This window comes from Pavona decussata, unplaced genomic scaffold, assembly GCF_977016875.1.
Source record: "Pavona decussata unplaced genomic scaffold, jaPavDecu1.1 SCAFFOLD_119, whole genome shotgun sequence".
Taxonomy (NCBI): domain Eukaryota; kingdom Metazoa; phylum Cnidaria; class Anthozoa; order Scleractinia; family Agariciidae; genus Pavona; species Pavona decussata.
In genome coordinates, this window is record NW_028145533.1 from 845,598 (window position 1) to 869,488 (window position 23,891).

The following is a 23,891-nucleotide window of genomic DNA, read 5'->3' on the forward strand; positions in this document are numbered from 1 at the left end:
GAGAGCACGGTCTGAGGCCATCCTGAAGTCGATATTGACTTGAAATCCATAAATTTACGGCTGGATTATTTTGAAAACTGAAAAGAGGTGGAAAACATTCTTTTCTATTCTTCATGTCGGGTTATAAATCCAGACTGAGATAAAAAAAAATTGCAACATATCCGAAGTTCATCAAAAAACATGTTTCCAAACAGTTGAGGAGAAGCTCCTTTACCTATAAGATTTTGATAAAAGCTGATGACAACCTTGAAACCATATGTCGAAATATTACTTCACATCTAGTCCTGCAGGGAATATAAACTTGACCTACTTCTTTCCTATCTGATAGATGTATTTTTTTCAGTCAGTGACAAAGGCACACTTGGAAAAAGAAAATCCGAGTTCTCCCTACAGGAGTCGAACCTGGGACCTTCTGATTACTAGTCCAGACTATTGAGCTACAGGAAACTTGGAATTTGTTGGTGCCTTTCCCCCATGCACCTGTATTAGGTCTTTTCTATTTGCGGGTTGAAGCTATCTTGAATTTAAGTTTCAAAAATATCGATAAACTTATTTGCGGTTGTTACCTACAATAGAATGAAAATTGCATGGACATAAAACACCCGACAGGCAAGGAGGGACAGGAACAGGGAAAACAGGAATTTATTGTCCCGAGCATTACAATGGTACTTAAAAAGTTGATGATTAAACCTGCGTGAGAGATACTTGACTTCCGTGAACCTTGAAGAGAACCATTTGAGAGAAAAGGAATTATTTTTAGCTGGGTATTCATGTAGACCCTTGGAGGGTCACAAAGGCGTCCGGCCGGGTTAAGGTAAGTTTGGTTGGACTGAAAATAAAGAAAAAACACGCAAACCTGAGGTAAGACAAGAACATTTCATATGCTGCACCGGGCAGCTTTTATTGGAAAAAAAATCAAAAGTGCTCATGGTCATTCTATACTTAGCTTACATCATGTACAGACATCGTCTCTAGCTAGTTTCCTATCTAGTTTATTTCCCACGTTATACATGGGTAGGGGCGGGTGAGTGTTACCTGGTGATGACCCATTTTCGCTGCCAGAGCCCGCAATTCTTTTGTCGGATCGTTTGCGCAGTCCTAGCGCATTGCGGCCTAGGAAAACGAGAATGGTGACATCACCGTAGGAGCAAGAATCCAGGCTCAGGTCAACAAGAAAGCTTCAACTTATTGAAATCCTTGAAACTTAGAGCGGTTTTCAATTGAGTGTCATAAAACCAACACCAAAACCAAAGTAATTAATCTGACCAATCATAACAGAGGTAAACAGCACAATGAACCAATCAGAACAAGACACAAATTACGTGTAACCGGCGCCAAGGGCGGGAAAACGAGTGCCAGGAAGTTACGATTGGTTTTGGCTTCTGATTGGTTGAGAAAGTGGCGCGAGTTTGTTAACCAATCACAAAACGAAGTAAAGTAAAACCAAAGCAAACGCGAAAAATTTTCAACACTATATTGAAAACCGCTTTATTTTTGTGTTAAGTTATTTTCAGTTAGCCATGAAAACGCTTTGAACTAAAGAAACTCCGAAAGAACCTCGGTTAAACGTGCTCGGTTGGCGTCAAAAGCCAACAAACAAAATCCTTCCGCACACTAATTTTCAAAACTAACACAAGACAAAGTGAAAAATAAAAACGGGGCACTTACATACTACCACAATTGTGGTGTTTTGCATGCTTAATTTATAACTTTAGCCAACATTTGTAAAACTGAATTTAAGGTTGGTGTTGAATCATTTTGAACAACATATAAAACTTATCTGCCCTTCTTAGCGTCATTTATTAAAGAAAAGATTGCAAACTCGACGACAATAGCTTTCATTGGTGTATTCGTAAATATGTCGCCAGGTCTCAAATAATGCCTGCAAATAATGTCAAAGGTCGCAAGGTAAATAGTGCTTTTATCAAACTATTGACTGTAATATGCAATAAAGCAATAAATAACCCAAAACTCATTAAATATTTACTCTTAAATATCTTTTTGTTATTTTTGAAATTTAAAAATGCAAAAATTACTTGCTGATAATAAATAGCTTTTACTGTGATTCTATCTCAACATCTCGAAAAATGTAGTCTCGAGTTCACCTAACCTTTATATTTTCCGGAGGGTCTTAGAATTATTTTTTTAAATCACGATGAAACCTAAAGTTTTCGTTGATGAAAAATTCAACTCTTCTTGGTTTAAGAAGAAAAAAATACGTCGTTTTGTCTGCGAAACAAGGCAAGCTGCAGTCTATGATCCATGTTAAAGAAAGAATTGCTGAGAAAAAGTCGAGAGATATGACTACATTATCACCCTAACTTTTTCTACCACTTAAATTTTCGGAAACAAAATCGAACACAACAAATTATGTTGCCTTTCACGAGTAGCCCCCTTTGAAAATCTCAGAAACAGACGTGCATTACAGGGGTATGACTTTAAGCTTCTCTTTACAATGGCTACCTCTACTTTTTGCAGTGTAGGAGTCTTGTAGATAAGCTTGCTTTTCGCCATAACCGACTAAAATTTGACCTAAACTCAGACCATTAAGTCGCAATCAAAAGTTGAAATTATTGACATGGTTTTTACCGTTGTTTCTTAAGGAAGGTGCCTACAAATACAGAAGTATTTTTGCGCAGTTTATTACTTTGCGGGAAAAGCAGATCTTAGCAAGGGTTATTGGAATTCAAAAAGAAAATTGGGGGTTACCATGCATTTTTTAGAGATAATAAAGAAACAATAATTCTAAAAAGTGCTAAAATACAAAGCAATGTATGGCATTTTTTTTATCAAATTGAAGCTTTATTATCTCTGAAAAATGCATGGTTAGCCCCAATTTTCTTTTTAGATACTAAGAGCAGTTGTAAATTTCTGCTTTCTCCGCGTAGTTTTAAACCGCATAAAAATATCCCTGTATTAATAGGCACCATTCATTGGAAACCCGAGGACCTCGAGATGCGCAAACGTATGCGCAGTAACAAAAGTAGGCATCGTCTCAAAGCATTTTAAAACAATTCAGGAAGAGAAAACAAAAGAAATCACTACCGTGAAAGAGGTTTGGAAAGCGATCTTCGTTATCGTAAAATTTGGTAAACTTTTGCTTTGAATTTCTCCAAGAATCATTAATATTTTGAGAAGATATACCAAAATTTCACACTCGAAAGAGTGTTCCATTTGATTTCCAAACACCTCGAACTTGATTAAAAAGAAAAAAAAAGACTCGACTGAGCCTCGTTTTTCCAACCTACCTCTCGGTGTTTGAAAATCGGATGAAACACTCTTCCCTGTGTTTCATACATCACGTCTGTGATGGAAATACCAAACTAGCTATAGAGGACAAAATGCACTAGTTCCGCGTACATTGATAAATCAAATTATCACTTCAGAACGTACAACGTTGGTATCAACGAAAAGTTTTAATTTGGACATATCGATTCCGGTGGTCCAGAATTCTCGAAAAAAAGTCTTCAACTTTTGCTCTTGTTCATTATCAATGGACCAGTGGAAAAAAAGAAACATTTGTATGGGCGTGTTCCAAACAGTGGGCACATATATCTCAATAGTATATGTCTCTATTAAGTCCACAGGTTTCATATTATCACATTTTGACTGGCAGGTTTTGTGACCGAGATTAGTTCAAATTCTAATAATAAATAATAACATTAAAAATTGTAATGGTCTAAGACGTCTAGTCTACTAGTTGAGCTACTGCGGTGATGATAGCTTACATTTTGCGGGGCGTTTCATCTTGGTTACGAGTTAGGGCACTAAGAAGTCAATTTAGCACCGTTTGGACAAACGCCAACATAACCCCTTGATAGTGCTCCAAACAGTATCGAAAAACCACAAGCGATACTACTTGTGAGAATCGATTTCGATACTACTAGCGAGTATCGATTTATGTACAAAATTCCCCGGTATAGTAGTATCGACTAGTGCGAACGTAATTAGCCTATCATCAGACAACTTACAAAATACTTGCTGCTGCAAAGCGATTTTCGCCTTTATAAAGTAAAAGGCAAAAAAACTATTTTTCTGTCTAATCTCTTTATCAGTAGGACATTTCCAGCCAAGCGTGCTTTGTTAGGAAGCGCCGGCATCAAAGACGTAGACAGCTGTTCACAAACAGTCTTGCACCGGCTCACGAGTGATCGTAAAATCAGCGTGAAATCTTGGTTAGCGTGACAGTGCTTCCTTGTTCACAGTCCAGCATGACGACAGAAGTCCTTTTGCTGATCGTTTCACTAAAGTGCGACACTGTACTTTTCTTGTGCTTGCCCACCGGGATCCATTCAGCCTGGCCACGAAAATGAAACTGAGTTACTTAAAGCAAGTGTTATCTACTTTTTAGTGCAACTTTGACTAGAACAAATCATGTATGGATCTAAACGTTAAAACAATGGTTCAGTTTTGTTAGTAATAACCCTACTAGTGCACAGAAACTAGCATTATTCATCTTTGGCTGCGGATGGCTAGGATGGAAATGGATTGCAAGTTGAAAAACTTGGCCAATTTTCTCAAGTTCCTCCTGCGAATTTTTGAAAATTGCTAAGAACTGATCGTTTTTGGAGAAATCATTCCATATTTTCCTTTCAGTGCTCTAAGGGCAATTTCTTGTTAGAAAAGAGTTTCTTAATCAAATACTTGAGTAGTACCGCAACATACAGCAAAATGTCCGTGACAGTACCCCTTTTAGAAAGTCATTAAATGTCACCTCTCATTCTTGTGAACTGTCTACGCTAACGTTTGAGTTACCGGGATTTCCTGTGGTGCTACTTATAAGGCTGTGCAAGGAGGTTCTAACTTTTTGAGTCTGTAAAGGAAATCCTAGAGTGTGGCCGTCACATGAAAGCTACTGTGCAGTGCTTTTTTGTGGTTGCTCATATTATGCTCTACCAGGTGGTTTTAACTTTCACATCTGTGAATGTTACTATTCAAATGAAAGCTATTGAGCAGTACTTTCCTGTGGTGCAATTCATTATGCTGTACAAGGTGGCTCCAGCTTTTGAACTCATTCTGTGGATGAAATACTAAAGTGTGACCATTCAAATGAAAGCTACTGAACAGTACTTTCCTGTAGTACTGTTTATCATACTGCACAAGGTGATTCTAACTTTTGAGTCTGTGGATGAAATCCTAAAGTGTGACCATTCAAATGAAAGCTACTAAGCAGCACTTTCCTGTGGCGCTGTTTATTATGCTGTACAAGGTGATTCTAACTTTTTAGTCTGTGGATGAAATCCTAAAGTGTGACCATTCAAATGAAAGCTACTGAGCAGTACGTTCCTGCGGTGCTGTTTATTATGCTGTACAAGGTGATTCTAACTTTTGAGTCTGTAGATGAAATCCTAAAGTGTGAGCATTCAAATGAAAGCTACTGAACAGTACTTTCCTGCAGTACTGTTTATTATACTGTACAAGGTGATTCTAACTTTTGAGTCTGTGGATGAAATCCTTAAGTGCGACCATTCAAAAGAAAGCTACGGAGCAGCACTTTCCTGCGGTTTGTTTATTGTGCTGTAGAAGGTGGATAGCCATTCAAATATATCTGTCAGGTAGTATAATTTTCCATTGACCTGTTTTTTGTTCAGTTTTTCACACTAAAACACTGAAGTGAATTTCAAAGCTTGTACTAACTTGCGTTGTTTGGATGTGAAGGAATGATTGTTCATGTCACGATTACAAAAGGGACAGTGGGACACTGGATAAGGTAGTACTGAAGAGCAAACCCCAAATCAGTTTATCGATGGTTCCCAGCGTTTGGTACCGTTGCATCTTTTCCCCTGCATGATGCCGATACATGTTTTCCCGCGCTTGGTACCGCTGCAAGTTTTCCCGCGCTTGACACCGTTTGCATGCATGGTTTCCCGCGCTTGGTACCGTTACAAGTTTTCCCGCGCTTGACACCGTTTGCATGCATGGTTTCCCGCGCTTGGCACTAATTGGATACTTTCCCGCGCTTAGTACCGTTACAAGTTTTCCCGCGCTGGGCACCAATTGGATACTTTCCCACGCTTGGTACCGTTGCAAGATTCTCCGCGCTTGGACTAGTTGGATGCCTCCTCGCGCTTGGAACCGTTTTGAGTTTTTTTCCGCGCTTAGCTCCAGTTGGATGCTTTCCCGCGCTTGACACCGGTTGCACCCTTCCGGCGCTTAGCATTGGTAGCATTTTTTTCGGTGCCTGGTAACAGCTGCAAAATTAAAACGATTTTTAGATCAACAAGGTATTGATTACAAGTCGTGAGTTCTTTTTCGCCTCACTGTACTTCTGTAAAAATAAACCAGCAAATTCCGAAATATATTTTTGTTTAATTGTAAATTTGCTCCCCGAGCATTGTGGAGTTTCGTAAACAGGTGGGAATCTCAAAGCAACACACGTGAATTGTTTGCATTCAGCTCGTCTAGCATTAACAAGTGTTTTTTGAACGATTTCTAAGCACCTTCATAAGCGGTGAGCAACCTTCTTAAATGTTCATGATCTGCGCATACTGAAAAGCGTGGCATACACTGTAAACTAGGATTTTGATAAAACTCAAGAAGGGTGTATTGTGAAAAAAAAAAGGGTGTATTGTGGAGATATAATGAGCTTAATGTAACCAATCACCAGGCGAGAATTCCCTTGAGGACATTTCACGAAATGTAGGAATTAAACCAATCACCTTTGTCTTGCTCTAGAGAAGGTGGGTGATCACTTGAGATAGGTAAAAATGGAAACTGTCATCTACATTTTCCTTTCCACATAAATATATTCCAACAATGTACCTAACGCTTTAAATAGACCTCAGTGAAGAGACCTAAATCGACGCAAACGTTTTTTATTTATTTACAAGGTAGCATACACAGCAGCTACTACAGAATAGTGCAACCAAGTTATTTCATTTACACACATATACTTACGAAATATACAAAAAGCAGCGAAAAATTATCATTCTAGAATTCATTTTTGGTGCTATTTCAATCTAGTTTTTGCCTATTTTTAATACATTTTTGTCGTTACTCTGTGCAAAAACGCACTCCTCGTTTAAGCAACGTACACTAAATAAACCATTGACAAACCTTGACCAGTGTTAAAAACATTTATTTAGCTCGAGGCGAGTTTATAGTCTGTTTTCACTAATGCACTTGTCAATACCTCCAAGTATTTTTATCACCTCGAAAACGAATTAATTTTTTGGCGTCTAAAGTAGTCTTTTCGGAACGTTCTTCACATCCACACTACTTCAAATTTTTTTTAGTAGCCAATCGGAGCGCACGAAAAGCCCCATCCATCTGTTTGTATTCGCGCCATCTTAGGAAGAACAAAAGACTAAAAAAGTACACGTTTCCTCAATTTTTGGGGAGGCACGAAGCTCTAAGAACGGCTCACAGGTTTGGCTGAGAAACCGATAGCACGGCAATGAACGAACAACAGACACAATGGATCCCAGCCCTCAAACAATAGAACAGCATGATATACAGGTCCAACGAAGCTAGAGATTCCATAGAGCTGTGTGCTATCTGCACAATTTATATGATTTTCGTCAATTTTACATGCATTACTCTGTTCATGATGTCAGCGTTTTGTTTAAAAAATTCCATTTTCGCCCATTACCCCCGCTTTCAAAAATCTCCACTTTGGAGAGCGTTTACAAAACCTCCGTTTTCAGAAACAAACAAATCTCCACTTAACAAATCGATAGCAGTTTTTTATGGTCTATACTCTTACAGATCATAAAATGACGTCATAAAAATGTTCAAAAACTCAAGTGCGGCTGGTGGTCCCACTGCCAAGTTTTGAACATTTTATGGCGTCATTTTGTTTTTCAATAACATGGAAAAAATGCGAGCGGAATTGGGTTTATTTTCCGTTGAGAAAGTGTACGCGTTACATATGCCGTCATTCTTATTGCCTGCATTCTTAAAGACAATAGCTACGAGCCAATCAGTGCGCGGGAATTTTTGACAGTTGTATAAATTTCTATCGTTCCGGATTAGAGACCAGGCAAAAATGTACAAGAAATTTGCGCGTTCAAATTACATGGGTGAATGTGAACAGGGCCTAAGAAAGAAACATTTGTTTCTACCAACTTATCTATCATTAGAATGTGAGCTCAAAACCAATAAAAGCGTATTGGGCTCGATTATGCTATAAAAAAATGTGCTCACTTAAAATGAATAATCGTGTTTCAGATATAACTAATGGATGATCAATGACATCAGTTATTAAGGAATGGGTAATCAACGAGTAATTGGCTGATTTTTTTTTTTTAATATTGCCGGTAATCAATGAGTAATCGCTGACTAATCGAAGACAAAAAATCTTGTGGCCTATAGTGATTACTTCATCGATGTTGCTGGTTACCCATGGATATCATAGACATCAGACTGAAACAAGACCAGGTATAGATACAAACACTTGTTTTAAAAGTATTTATATGGAGTCTTTAGACCGATAAACTGCTGAAATTCTATAAATTATTTTGTCACGTAAAAATTTTCACCTTATTCCAACTGTTTTTTGGCAAGTTTTCCACGTAGCCAGCCAAGTTATAGGAAAATAAGAAAGACTAGGATATAATGTTGTCAAGCGATGACAAACATAAATTGCATATATTAAATAAATTACAGTGGCAACGATAGAAACATTACTTACTTTATCAAATTGTCATTTTTATTTCAGGCTTGGAGAAAACCAATAAAGAACTAAGCGACAATAGCCTAAATGGCATTATTTTACGTGAATTAAGAACGATCAAGATGCCGTGATTACAGCGTGAGCGAGCCGCTTCAAGATGGCGTGACAATAGTGTGACGTGATCTAAATACATTTCGATACATTATACACCTAAAGGAATTGATTAACGGTATTTAACCTGGGAGTGCGTGACTATAGCGTGACATAGCTTTGCTATTGAGAGGGCGTGAATACAGCGTGACTGTAGCGTTACTGGACTAAAATAGGTCCACAGTGCATCTGTAGACGAGGATCAACAGCAAGACGTGAGATTCCAAAGTGCCCCACATGTAAGATTACAACCAAGTGTCCTCCCATTGCGAAAGAGTCCCCCTCACCTAGGAAGAAAGTGAGAGGCGGCAGTGAGCTTTAATAGCGCAACCAACAAACGTTTTACATGCAGGTAAAGAAGGAGAAAGGAAAGAATAACAACGCCCGAGGGATGAATAAGCTGAATAAGGAAGGCGAACAATAAGCGTGCAAGCGTGGAGTTTAATGTGCAAGAAAATGACTTCATTTTACACAGACAACTGACTTGGCATTACTGGTGCAAGTTCTACATCGGCGCTCAGTTGCTTGTTCAAAATGAACAGAAGTTTAGCTCTTGCTTTAATACTGAATAAACAACAAATACAACCTTAATTCTGACGGCTTTCAATGGGAGTAAGTGAAATCCCTGAACACAATAACAATTTTGGGAATGTGATTGTGTCTTGAGGGAAAACTGATAGGATGTCATTTCAGTAAATTGCAAGCGACAACAGTCAAATCATCGTTGTGGTTTGAGCTCTCGTGTGTGCGATTGGTTGCGGCACAATTAATGCGTCAAGGTCTTTCAAACTCAGCCCCAATAGTGAACAATCTCTTAAAATTATTCCTTACAATATCACGACTTGGTCAGCCCTACAGGTCATTAAAATAGAGCAAACGATCACCAGAGATGACATGTCTTGACCTTTGAACAAATTCTCTGAACATATCATGAAAGAGATATATGAAAAGCAATAAGGAGAATTTGTATGTTGATATTTGCGCTTTAGGTTAAGGCCCCCTCCACACTAAGCTGGAAATTGCTTAAAACGTACCTTTCTTCTCCTTTGGTCTTCCGTGCATACTAAAACGACGTTCCAGTCATCATAAACGGAACTTTTTGAAAACGCTTTCCAAAGATGTTCGGAATACCAAACATGGTCTAGTGTGGACAGGACAATCGTCATCGCGTCATTCGTTTAGGTTTTCTTCCCCAGAAACGCCGTTTTAGTGTACACAAGAAGCTAAAACGAGAAAAAAAGTTTCGTCTTGGAGAATCCCCGTGCGGCGAAAACGCCGTGGAAATGCTATAGTGGACGAAAAACTTTCTTTGCGTTTTCGACACAAAAGCTCCGTTTACAAATTTTTCAGATTATTTTTGCCATAGGTTTTTCAACTTCGCACAGTGGATGAAGATTGAAGCTGTTCAATATAGTCGCGCAACAACAAGTACAACTAGCGACTTACGCCATTAATATTTCGAGGAATTCCCGAGTTATTCCGACGCCTGTCGAGAATAACCCGAAGACTTCAAAACTTGACCGAATATCATTTGAGACTTACTTCCACAGCACACAAGCATTGTTAAGTTTATCGTGACCATTGACAACCATTGTTGTTCTTTTGTGATTATTAGTAAAATGTTAGCGACTGAATCAGTGACAAACAATTGACAAACAAAATATTTAAAAAAGGAATGGAGAAACAAAAATACATATAAAAAATTGAATCTAAAATGTAAATTTGCCGGCTGTGTAACTCAACACAATGTTGGTCTTGATGATACAAGATTACTTTGCAAGATTAGTTTCTTTCGAAAACTACCAAAGCAACATTTTAGGGGTAAAACAAAGAAACATAACTCAAGTAAACAAATAAACAAATAAATTAAGTAAAGTAAACAAAGCTTTTTACAGTGTAAAATAATTGGTAGGCCAAGTGCTCATTAGTTATTAGTGCTCGACTTACTAGATGAACACGACACGGCTACTCTCCTCAGGGAATACTACATTAAAGTCAACACTGGAACGTCTCAGGTGGAGCGCCTTGACGGAACAAAACACGAGTTACACATGGGTAAGGACAGGGTGGATTGGGGGAAGGGGAGGGAGAGGGTAAGCATTTATTGGCAGGCAAACAGTGAAAAATGCGTTTCAAACATCTTTCATGGTAAGTATATTTAAAACGGACGTCAATAGAATTACATTATCTTGAAAAGTTCTGTTCAGTAGCTATCACCTGGTTACATTATTGATTTTATCCACAGACTCACGTAAGAGTCATCTTATTCAACATTTACAATCAGCACTAAGGATCGAAAGCTTTCGTCACGTCTCAGGAATTTAATTACACTCAGAAGGTTGGATCCCCCACCCCACCCCCCTTATTCAATATAATAAACAGCACCAAAGGATAGCACTGCTCAACAGATTCAATTGGAAATAATACATTATAAGCAACACCAGCGAAGAGTATGCTCAGTTGATTCATTTGCATGTTCAAACGTAAAGGATTTTAACCACAAACTCAACAGTTACAACCGTCTTATAGGGTTACCGTCTTATAGGGTTGAATGATTGCGCATTCTTGACTACGACTTTTTATGTTGATGGGAAGCCCACAATAAGTGTAACCGTCACAACATACCAGACTAAGGCTGTCGAAAACTAGTTTTTATTTTTATTTCTTTATTTTTTCAGATCAAACGCTCCTGTGAAAGTAAAAAATTGTTACATTTTCACAGGCGATGGGATAACCAAAAGCCATAGTAACAGAAAGCAGCCATAGGCTGTTGTGGCCAAAGGTTCAGAGCGAAAGCAGTCATTTTAACACACAGATAATTCATCACCAACAACTGGGCTTTTTTTAATTCAAATTTAACATTTATAAAAATCTAATTATATATTCTAATTATAAGTATTCAATTTAAACATTAATACCATTTCTATCATACCTAACAAACATTCCTATAGAATTGGTCGGCAAACCTACCATACCTATCCAACTTAAACAATATATAACATTTCTATCGCACTGAACGAACAATCCTAAAGCTGAATAAAACCCATTTTTTCCTACTTTATCCAGTTTCAGTACTAATAATATTTCTATCAAAAATAACTACCCCGTGCCCCAATAGTGACCAAAACGAGAACTCTCGTTACATTATATCAAATCTAAAAGTCTACCATACTAGTAAGAGCCATACAAAAAAGTAGGGAAGCTATAAGGAGAATATGTATGTTGATATCGAGGTTCAGATTTACTAAAAAAAAACTGTTTTGAAAAAAAAAGACTAAGAAGTCTACTTCTCAAACTCATTGATAATTCATGAAGAGAAAACAAAGAAAATCACTACTGTGACTGTGGTTTGGATACGTGTTCCTAATTACCATAAAATGTTGCAAACTTTAGCCTTGAATTTCTCCAAGAATTATTGATCATTTGAGAAACCATATCAAACACTCGAAAGTGTGTTTCATCCGATATCCAAACACCTCGAAGTCCTTTAAATAAAACTCGGCGGCGCCTCGTTTTTTCAACCTACTTCTCAGTGTTTCAGGGACATCTGATGAAACACACCTTCTCGTGTTTGATATATTACGAGAAAAAAGTCTGCAAAATTTGCTGCGTGACCGTCGTTCCAGCTATCTTTTGGTGGCTTTTGCAGAAGTGCACGCTGATGAAGATCTACACTTGAGCGTTCACAATGAATCCCCTAGCCCTATTTCTCACCAATACGTAAATACGTTTGTCAAACATGCAGTCATCTGAAAATACCAAATAACTCCGTCTAATATGAGGTTAACATGCATTTCTGGACATCCAGGCATTCTCACATCTCTGAGGATGACGTCACATTATTCGTATCGATATAGTGATATTTTCTTGTACGCAGCGAGTTCACAAATTAGACAGATCACAGTTTGAAAATGCAAAGGTGGCGGAGTAGCGAAGGACCAGCTCCTATTAAAGACTACCAGCTTCGATCCGCGCTGTTAATCAGAAAGTTCTATCATTGACACATCACTCTCAGTGGATACCTCTCGGGATATGCTGCTTGTATATGCGGTAACCAGCAGTTCTCGGCAACGTTCAGTTCCGGCAGCCTGGAAACAAACATCACAAAGACCTTAGATAAAACACAGACGTGAAGGTGCATAAATCCCATAAATAGAAGTGCTTAGTGATTATCGATTGAAACTCAACGAGAAACGAAATATTCTTGGGCTAAAGTGCAAAACAAACAAAATATCTGCGAGAGGGAAGTAAACGATGAAATTTTCTACTCTCGCGTAACTTAAATACTTTTGGCCAATGTGTGACTCAATAGCTTTCATTATAGAGGTTATACTTAAATAAGCAGTCCCGTTCTAAAAGGGAAACCCCCTCCTTCTTTTTCACCCCTTTGTGGGTGTTGAATAAGACTATGTTCAGTCGTGGCAAGTTGTTGACTCAAGCGTCCTCGGAAAAAAAAATGCGTCAAAATTTCATAGTCTCACCACAGCAGTATAAGACATTAGTTTCTAATTTAGTCCGAAACCTAAGCCAATTTTATCAATATGGGTCGTAGAAAAAGACGCATGTAGTTTGCCAGGCCCCCTTTTATGCCGGAATGTCCTGTTTAAGGATTCTTCCGCAGACGCGACAGTTGGTTACTAGTTACATAAATCAAGGCTTCCTTGAAAGAGCAAAAGGGTTAAAAAGCAGGGTGTGCAAGTAACTTAAACGCAAATTCTTGAGGGAAACAAGCAAACCGATCAAGTGCATTATACGGTAACTATATCTTGGGTGTTAATGTTAAATGATGTGCTCAAATAAAGTTAAAAAGCTGTGACAGGACTCTACCTTTTGTAGGTGTATTCGACGAATTTCCAAAACCGGGGTTGTCCGCAATGAATTTGATCCTCGTGCAAAGCATGACGTCAGACGCTTACGTTTCGACGAAAAGGCCACAAAAGAGTAAAACGCTCGTCCATGTAAAAATCTTAATTGTTCTGATCGAAAGACATTAGACGCACGCCAAGAAGTTGATGTATTAGACAACTTTTCCAGTGGAAATTACACAAGAGAAAAATACAGCGCCTCTGAGCTGCTTAGCAGCTTTCGTATGAAAGGTCTAGGTTTCACCATACCATACCATGTGCTTTCATTCTAAGGATAACTAATAAGACAAACTTCGCTCGGCATTACGTATCTTAAATTAATTTTATGATGCCCTAATTTTGTTAATAGCTTTCATTTAATTACTTGTTATTGTTGTAAGGGGACCGTTGCTCTCCCGTGCCAGGATTAGCTGCAGCTATTAAGGAACTAATTAAATTGAAAGTTGAAAATTGAAACACTCAAAAGTTAGAATCATCGCCTGCAGCGTAATAATCAGTACCACAGCAAAGAACCGCTCAGTAACTTTGATTTGAGGGTTTCAAAACGAAAGAACCATCGTAAAGTCCAGGAGTGACTCAGAGAAGACACAGGGTCAAAACCGAAGTTGCAAGTACTGGCTTGATTAAATGATCTGTTAGTTTGTTTGTTGATCCAGTAGTGTTGTAACTAAACGGTCAATGAAAATTAGCTAAAGGGAAAGATTAAATTTGTATCTGTTCATTTTTGTTAACAAAACAGCGCTCTGTGATTGGTTAGATCGAGTTCACTAAAGTATAAAAAGCGCGAGAAGAACTAAGCTGGGCGGCGTGCTATGCTTGAACTCTTCCCAAAAATCTCGCGCGCTTTTTTTAACTCGAAACCAACTTGAAACAGAACTAGCACATTGAACCAGTGTCAACCAAGAGTAAATATCACTCTGGTATCAAACTATCTATAGCCAAGCACACGAAAACACGCAAACTGCAGCTGAGCATGGGGAAACCTGTAACTAGTGCCAAGCGCTGGAAACGTGCCACTGGCGCGAAACACGGGAAAACAAGAAACTGCTGCTGAGAATGTGAAAACATAAAACTGGTGCCAAGCGCGGGGAAAACATGGAACTGCTGCTGAGAATTTGAAAACATAAAACTGGTGCCAAGCGCGGGAAAAAGATGGAACTGCTGCCAAGCGCGAGAAAACATGTAACCGGTGCCAAGCGCGGGAAAACACGCAGCTGGTGCCAAGCGCGGGAAAATATGTAATTGCTGCCAAGCGCGCGAAAACATGTAACTTCTGCCAAACGCGCGAAAACCAGCAACTCTGATCATGGGAAAAAAGGGAACCGCGGCGAAGCGCGGGAAAACATATAATTGCTGCTGAGTGTGGAAAACATATCACTGCTGCCAAGTGCGATAAACGCGCAACTGGTGCTGAGTATGGTACAAAGCTGTATCTGCTGCAAAGCGCGGGATATTAAGTTGCGCTTGGTTTTGGATTTGCTTCAGTTCATTTTCTACTACTGTTAAAGAAGATCCCCTCGGGAAAAGTTTCAGAGACCTTCTATTTTAACCCTTTTACTCCATAAATACCAAGTAACTAACAGTAACAACTTAAAAAAAAACTAATTAATGAAAATATTGGCATACAAAGATGAGCACATAAAAGTACTACACAGTAGCTTTCATTTATATGTAACAGACTAATAAGTCATAACCACCTTGTGCAGCATTATACACAGCACCATAGGAAAGTACTGCTCAGTATCTTTGATTTGAATAGTGATACTTTTGGATTTAACATTGAAACAGACTTAAAATATGAACACCTCGTAGCACTGTAAACAACACTTCAGCAATCTACAGCTCTGTAGTTTTCATTTGAGGGTTCGCATCTCAAGTTTCGCTATAAAAGCTAAAGTTTTTTGTATTCAAACAGCACAGGATAGGGAAAAATAAATGAAAAACGTTTCACTGAAACTCAGGACGTAAGAATATTCACCAAAAACAAAAGAACTAGGATGAGTACCGAAGCTCTGACGAACTTTCTATTTGCTCCTGGTGTTCAACATTTTCTTTCACAAAAGCAAATTTATAATCAAGCGTATAAACATTTCCATTTTATAGGTATTACATTCACGTATGACAGTAATATATTTTATAATGTATTGTCTTTGAATTACGTTCACAACTGCAAAAATTGGTTCGCATCATAAGGTTTGAGACCCATCAGCAAGATAACATTTTCTCAATCTAAACAAGTGACTTTTATTAATGTTACCTGTACTTTTTGTGTCTCGGATGGGAAGAAATGACGACCGACCAACATGAAGATGATATCAGGTAACAGCGACATTAAAATGAGAAGAACGATTCCTAACCACACCACGGCCTGGGAAAGAAGCTGAAAAAACAACTTGTACATGTCCAATGATATCACATCACCAAACGCCAGCTGAAAACCGTTCCTGAAAACGAAAATAAAACACACTTGGTATTTGGTGATGAATTTTTATACCGCACATATTACATAGTCTCATAGCAGTTTACAATTCTGTGGGGTGGGATTGGACGTCAGCGCCACTGCCAGTCTATATTTTGATCTCACCCCACCCACCCAACCCACAGACGAATGTAACTGAAAAGATAGATGAAATCAAAGATAGAGATAGACCACCACACCGGGGACTACGTCCCCTACTCTTTTCGAATAGTGTGTGTGGGTTCTTTAACGTCCCAAAATTAACATAGAATAAAAAGTACAAGGGAAAATTTATTGGACAACGGAAAACAAATCGTGATCCCGAGGGCTGCCCCTTTAAAGGAAAAAGGCCATTTCCGAGTTGCTTTGAACCTCATTATGAAAGCGAGGCTAAGTGCAAAGTTTTTATTATGCAAATTAGTTTTCATTCATATGCAAACAAAACTAATTTTCATATGAAAAGCTTTGCACTTAGCCTCGTTTTCATGATGAGGTTCACAGCAACTCGGAAATGGCCTATTACATTGTACTGATGTGGGTTGTATTTTACCGTGCTGCAGGGAAAAGCAATGTTATATTACATAACGTTGTACTGGGTTATGCTGTTTTGAGTCGCACTGAATTCTATTACATTCCAATACGTTGCTTTGTGTTCGGCTGGGCTACAGTGCATTGTGCTGCGTTGTATATACATAACATTGCACTGCCTTTTTAAAGATTTGTGTTCCATTACACTGCACTGCAATGTCCTTCGTTCACCGGGAGTCGCTAGGCCCTTTCGCCAGCGGTTGGACACCAATAGTCTCTGGGGTACTGGAATTTTTTCACCTTTGGATACAAGACTACAGACTACCCTTTGTTACACTGCATCGTATCGGGTATAGTATTTTGTTAAAAACCGGATCATTGTATAATGCAATTTCACGGATTTTTTTTTGGCTTAGCGGCCATGGTATATGAGCCAATATACCATGCCCAAGGAAGAGAGACCATTAAATTGTCTTCTTGTTGTTCTTGCAAAGCGAAATCAGCAAGATCTCACAATATTTCTTGATTGTTTTCCACTCACACATGTTTGTATATGAGATGATTATAGCCAACTCGGCGCTACGCGCCTCGTTGGCTATCTATTATCTCACATCTAACGCGTGCTCGTGGAATAATTGTTAAGTATCGTATCGCGGTCTCGAGGTTTTGTGTCAGCTGACTGTTGTCCATACTAACCAGGTCTCTGCATTGAATGTGATAGTAGACAGGAAGAACAGAAGGATGGAGCCCCATGTGGCCACGTGAGTCATCCATGTCCAGTAATGCGTTACTAAGGCCAACTGCGAACAAACGACAATAACAGTGAGAACAAAAAAATCAGATTGAGGGCCTACAAAAGCAAGCGCTTAAATCTTGGAATGAAGTGATTGGGGCAATGCAATTTACAACTGGATGAGATTCTGGTGTCACAGGATACCCAGCACCAAGTGTCTAGGAATATTACTACCCCTTTGGAAGAGATTCGAGTTCATCAAAGGATACCCAGCATAAAGCGACGAGGGATATTATTACTCCCACTCAGCATGAAGTGGCTAGGAGTATTGCTTCTTCCCATGGATGGAATTCTAGTCCATCAAAGGATGCTCAGAAGGAAGTGACTTCTCTCCCCCCCATCCCTCTTCCCTCCTCTCGAATGGTACGCTAGTCCACGGCAGGACACCCAACATAAAGTGAATTATTGCTAACTTCCCCTGGATGTGATGCTGGTCCATCACAGGAAAGCCAGTATGAAGTGATAGGGAGCATTACCATCCTTCACTCTGAATGGGATGTTAGGCAATCACAGGGTTACCTGTGCAAATAGCTATAGTTTTCTAAAGAGGCGTATGAGCAAGTTCTTCTAAACAAATTCCCAAACAAGAACGTAAGTAAGATGTGAAGAACAGTGACGAATTTGAGGTTTAAAGGGTTAGTTGAAGCAGTTCCTATTAACTTATTACTTGCCTTTAGATTACTGACTATAACACAAACTGTAAAAACAAAAGTCCCAAACGACCAGTTGCCGTATGTCTGTAAAAAAAAAAACAAGCAAAACATCAATTGGCTTTGACTCGTAGCACAGTAACAAGGCCCTTAATAAGCGCTTTCATTTATTTATCTCTTCTGCAAATAAAAGTACTGCAGTTCCAATCTTCCTCGAGTTTGAGCCAGCTCAATAACACCGAAAACATCTCGAAACCCATTGTCTAAGTATTCCTTCAGTCCACAATCAACCTTATACCACGATGGCTTCCATTTTGTTTGCATTCCAATTAAAGCTGCATGTCTCGTTCTTCCGTTTGCTTTTCAACTGGTTAACTCGAAAATGTTTCAAATGGCGGGTCTGAAATATGCGCTAGCCACTCGCTTTTGTACAGCTCGTTTCTGATCCCCCCCCCCCCCCCCCATCCACCATCTTCTTATAAGGACAAAAACCGTGAGATTAAAGATCACCTCGCAATGGTTTCTTGAGGCCCTTTGGAAGAAGATCAAGACTAGGTTTGACAACACACGTAGTCCCGAAAAACATTAGGAAAAAGCTCTCAGTTTTAAAATACGTATAATGATTACTTACCAACATGGCCTGTCCTAACGTGTCACCTTGGAAAAAGAAATAGGAACCAAAGAAAAGCACTAACGCATGCCAATACCCTGGCAAGAAAGAAAAACAACTGAAACGTTAAGCACATTGTTTAAAACAGCGCAGCAGGACAGTAAAATTCCTGTATAAGGCCCTCTGAACCCCCCTCCCCTCCCCGAAAATCTAAAACCTCCTAATCTTAGACACTAAATTCGTTCCTCTATTAAACACCTACCCTCCCCCCCCCCCCCACCCACCCTGCGCGAATTGTAGTAGGACACCTAAGGATCGCGAACACGACGCGTAGGATGGACCAGAGAATCGGTTACAACGGTGAAAGAGAACCGAGAATAAACTAGTGTTGTTGTAGGCATTTTGTAAGCGGTAAATGTCCCACGACACAATGGATTAGGACTGTTAATTGGATAAGCGTTTCAAGATGTTATTATTGTTAAACCCAACCAAATTTCAAACACAGAATTAAGGTCTCCTCCCCGAAAAATTAGCCCTCCCGTTAATACGCCCCTCACAAAGTCCAAACGAAAATAAGCCCAGGGCGTATATTCACAGCTTCACAGTATACTAGGATTTCAGAGGGTACCGGCCAAAAGCTAAGTGACTATGGCCGAGGGAAAATAAATTCAGATTATAATTACTCACCAGAAACTAACCAAAAGAAGAATTCTGTCCATGACAAACGATAGTTGTTACTTATATCCCTGTAGAAGAAACATAAATTTCAAAGTTAATGCTGGTCACCAAAGGTGGGGCACTTCGTGTATCTCCAGGACCTCCAGAGCTACGTCCGATGGAGTCTTCTACTATCGTTGGAGGGGCGGGTAGAAACCAGACCAACAGGAACCGCAATTCCCCCCTCCCTTCAAACAGGTTGAGCACCGTCTCTTGGGGTTGAGTTTTACTGGGTTCACTCACGCTTGCTCAAGACGGTAGAAGGAAGTAAAACAGGCTTTGACTAATACAAAGAAACTACCTGGACAAGTACGGAATCTCCTTTAAATCAAATCGAAAAAAACAAAACTTACGAATTCTCTCTTTTTCAACACGGGATTTTTAGGAAGCCTTCAAGGGTCGTTTAACCAGGCAGCTTTGGGAGTAATTTTTGTCGCACTTCAGTGATACGCCTTCGACTTCAAAAACCAAAAACCCTGCGGTATTGCGGCCATTAATCGCGCCAAAAATATCGTTAGTTTACACACGCGATTTAAAACTGCACCTTGATACAAGCTGAATTAAAAAGTGCGACAAAAATCGTAGTGTAAACGTGCCTGAAGGGAAGATAAACCTTCCCTTGGTGCCTTGCACTCGCTGGCAAAGCCTTCAGCCGAAATCTAGGAAGAGTCTGGGTACGAGACAAGGAAACAGTTATAACAATCAAATTTTTAGCGTTGGTTTCTTGGTATCATTCCTTTGGGAACTTATGATGTTTTTATATGTCTCACGCACTTTACCTGTATAGTCGAGGTTGACTTTGTAGCGCATCACTTCCAACATGTTGCTCAAAAATACCGTAAACAAGAATGGGTAGGGACGTGAAGAAAATGTTGTACGCTGTTAGAAAAAACGCATGGTACAAAGGCTGCGAACACAAACAGAATATCACAATAAAAAGCAAGCCAAAAGGTACCTTTTTATAGAGCGGTTTTCAATTGAGTGTCGTAAAACCAAAACCAAACTAATTACTCTGGCCAATCGCAGCAGATGTAAACAACACAACGAGCCAATTAGAATTCGAAGCAAGTACATGTAACTGGCGCTAAGCGCGGGAAAACAAGTGCGGCCAAAACACGATTGGTTTTGGTTTGGATTCCCATTGGTTGAGAAAGTGGCGCGAGTTTTGTTAACCAATCACATAGCGTAGTAATACAAAACCAAAGCAAACGCGAAATTACTTTCGACACTCAATTGAAAAGCGCTCTAAGATACAGACGTATTTTGCCCCACGGATATTTCCACGATCAAGAAGACCATTTTTTTTTCAGTACATTTGTCAAAAAGTGTCAAGTGGTGGCCACTAGCTTTCAAAGTTGTTCTCAAACTCATTAATAGTTCATAAAGGAGGTTTGGAAAGAGGTTTGGAAATGTGTTCTTAATGATCATAAAATTTGGTGAAGTTTTACTTTCGATTTCTTCAGGAAATATTAACGGTTTGAGAAGCTATATCAAACACTCGAAAAGTGATTCATCCAATTCCCAAACACCTCAAAGTTGGTTAAAAAAAATCCGCTGGAACTCGCTTTTTTAACCCACTTCGCGCTGTTTGTAGCCTGCGAGACCAAACTTGTTTTCCGTCTTTTGTTTCTCGGAGAAGGCGTCCGGCTGCTTTCGCAGGATAAAGTGTTTGAAAATCGGATGAGATACTCTTCCTCGTGCCTAACATATCAGTTTAAAATCGTTCTACATTTCCATTAACAAAACTTAGACTGTCTAGTAAAATATTCTAAGCTTGGTAGTTTGAAAGAGCAGCCGCCTTTTCCGGGTTTTATAAAGGCGTCTGCTCTCGCAGGTTTTAAGCCTGGCGACTGCTTGACAACCAAGGAAATTGTAACCAGCACGGGTTAGAAGACTCTACAAAGTAAAAAAATCAAAACTTCGGTGTGCTTATCTGGTAAAAGACCTCGCACTTCACGACCCTTTTATGGCTTTTAATGGAGTTTAAAGTAAGAAGGTTTGTTACCCATAAAATCCTTATTGTTAATGTATTATTAAACAAATTATACATCAGTTTAACCTTCATACCTGCCCAGAAAAGGCGTTGAAAAAGGCGTAAAAAAACTGCGGCGTGATAAAGCTCACATTCTGCAACAGAGAAGATAAAACGGTTTTTTTTATGTTTACATTGATAGCAGTAAATCGATGGTTTATACAAACAACCGGGTGTAACTCATTGCCTCAATAACTGTAATGTCTTGAGGTTGTACAGCGAGAAGGGCTGCCGTTATCATACTCGACTAAAGACTGGTCAAGAGAGAGTTTGTTGAGTATGACAGTAAGAGAATGAAGTGTCGAGCGAAAAAAACAGCCTATTATCTCCTCCTTCGTGGTCATTGTCGAAACAAAATAGGGATGTGGAGGATTTATTTGGTGATTACGTTGAGGGGGCGGGAACGCGAGGTGTGAGTGTGTGGGGGAGAGGGAGGAAGGTTCGGGGTTGGGGGGGGGGAGGGGGTTAAGCGGGTAAATTTTTTGTAAAAGGGCCTTTAATATATGGTGCATTGAGACAGACATGGCATGCGCAAGTGGTAACGATTTTGTACCAAGGCAAATCTGACGACGATTTTGTATGAAGAGTTGAGCCAGTTCTTTCTTCATACGACAGTTGCAGCGTTTCATTTCTTTTATACTGTTGTGTTTATGTGTCAGCAAAAAAGCTGGCACCGGGGGTGTTCTCCGGGTGAGTGGGCCACAGGAGGAGGGGGAGGCAGGACCCGAAAGACGTGCTGCCTTTGTCATCCTCCTCGTATATGAAAGGGTATAGAAATTGAAAATTTTGAATTTTCCAGGGTCGAAAATAAGACTGTGAACAGACAGTGTGGCAATGAAATCCCAAGTAACAAAAAGACAGCCAGATTTGAGGAGAAATTAGTGGCGGGAGGGGAGGGGTGAGGGAGTTGAACCTCCGGCGAAGCCTCACCCCTCCCCTCTGGTGGAGTGCTGGTGATAGGTGGTCAGGACACAGTTGTTGATAACACGATTTCCTGCGTTCATGTTTTCTTTGGTATGTGTGGAAAATGTACAAACAAAAGGACGAGGGGGTTGGTTTCAAAAGAAATTGTGGTATTGCGTCGGTGGGAAGTGGAAACGAATGTTTGGTTTATCAACGAGTTGATAAAGTAGTTAGTCCACCGTAAAGAGATTCGAGTGCTGACGTTTCGAACGTCAGCCATTCGTCAGGGTGAAGCCCATCGTCGAGCTTCGGATTCGCTCTCACCAAGGGCTAACGCTCGAAATGTCAGCAATCTTTTCGGTGGCCAAATTACGTTATCCACTCTGTTGATAAACCCCAAACGAAAGAAAGGACGCAATGAAAAGGTGGATGAATGCAAGTACACTGTTACCTTGTAAAAGAAGTATTGCACCATGACAGAAGCCCTGACATAATACCAGTGACCATGAACAAGCAACACTCTCCAGAGAAACTTAAATCTTGCTATAGCATAGTCGCTGGTCCTCACAGCTTGTCTTCCTTCCTTGCCCATCACTCCGATACCTACATGCGCTTCTTGGATCATGCCACAATCATTAGCACCATCACCAATGGCTAGTGTCACGGGCTTCTCTCGGGAACCCTTCACCAAATGGACAATCTTTAAGTAGGAAACACAAAAATGAATCAACCACTCAATCAATTAATCGATTGGTCGATCGGTCAATCAATCAGTCAATCAAACCGCTGTTTGATGAAGAACACAAACTACGCTTGAGTACAGGGTGTTATTCAAGGTACCTGAGCCTTCTGTAATGGAGACATTCTACAGCATAAAACTGCAACACACTGTTGGCATATGTCCACAAACAGATCTGTAACAAAAACAAAAACGATAGAGTAATCTCTATGCACCGTGATTTCACTGCCAAGGCACAACTTAAGTTATGTTCTTTTAACTACAGTATTCAGCGTAGGAACGAAATCCTTAACTCCAAAGTGTGATAATACAAACGATAGGTAACGTGCTGTCTTTCCTCTAACTTTATTTACCATGCTGCACGAGACAGCTCTAACGTTTGAGCCTGTGGATGAAATCCTGACGAGTGGCCATTCAAATGAAAGACACTGAGTACAGTAGCATAGTCTTGTGGTGCTGTCTACTATGCTGCTTTTCTGCCTTACAAGATAATTTTCATTTTTCTGTTTGTGGGTGAAATCCTAAAGTGTGACCACTCAAATTAAAGCTACTGAGCAGTACTTTCCTGTGGTGTTGTTTATTATGCTGTACAAGGTGGTTCTTACGTTAGAGTCGGTAGATGAAATCCTAAAGTGTGACCATTCAAATGAAAGCTAGTGAGCAGTACTTTCCTGTGGTGTTGTTTATTATGCTGTACAAGGTGATTCTTAAGTTAGAGTCGGAGGATGAAATCCTAAAGTACAAATGAAAACTACTGAGCAGTACTTTCCCATGGTACTATTTTAATACGATAGAAAAGTTTTTTTGTTTCGTTTTCTTTTGTTTTGTTTTT

General features: G+C 39.6%; 1 protein-coding gene across 4 annotated transcripts in view; it reads right to left on the reverse strand.

The window, feature by feature from the left end:
- Positions 1 to 872: 872 nt before the first annotated feature.
- LOC146469769 (phospholipid-transporting ATPase IF-like) overlaps positions 873 to 23,891 on the reverse strand; it is a 60,788-nt gene continuing 37,769 nt past the window's right edge. Inside the window, exons 30-40 of one of the 4 annotated variants that reach the window (XM_085122922.1) lie at positions 23,161 to 23,234; positions 22,772 to 23,020; positions 21,453 to 21,512; positions 20,165 to 20,292; positions 19,356 to 19,414; positions 18,690 to 18,766; positions 18,080 to 18,145; positions 17,312 to 17,415; positions 15,887 to 16,073; positions 10,712 to 10,788; positions 6,800 to 9,051 (exon numbers count right to left, since the gene is read on the reverse strand). In XM_085122922.1, coding sequence (XP_084979048.1) covers position 9,051; positions 10,712 to 10,788; positions 15,887 to 16,073; positions 17,312 to 17,415; positions 18,080 to 18,145; positions 18,690 to 18,766; positions 19,356 to 19,414; positions 20,165 to 20,292; positions 21,453 to 21,512; positions 22,772 to 23,020; positions 23,161 to 23,234 — 1,082 coding nt within the window. In that variant the 3' untranslated portion in view covers positions 6,800 to 9,050. Of the gene's footprint in view, positions 4,298 to 6,799; positions 9,052 to 10,711; positions 10,789 to 11,400; positions 12,853 to 15,886; positions 16,074 to 17,311; positions 17,416 to 18,079; positions 18,146 to 18,689; positions 18,767 to 19,355; positions 19,415 to 20,164; positions 20,293 to 21,452; positions 21,513 to 22,771; positions 23,021 to 23,160; positions 23,235 to 23,891 lie in introns of those variants that run through there. The other 3 variants (XM_085122920.1, XM_085122923.1, XM_085122921.1) reach the window with 3 other exon arrangements.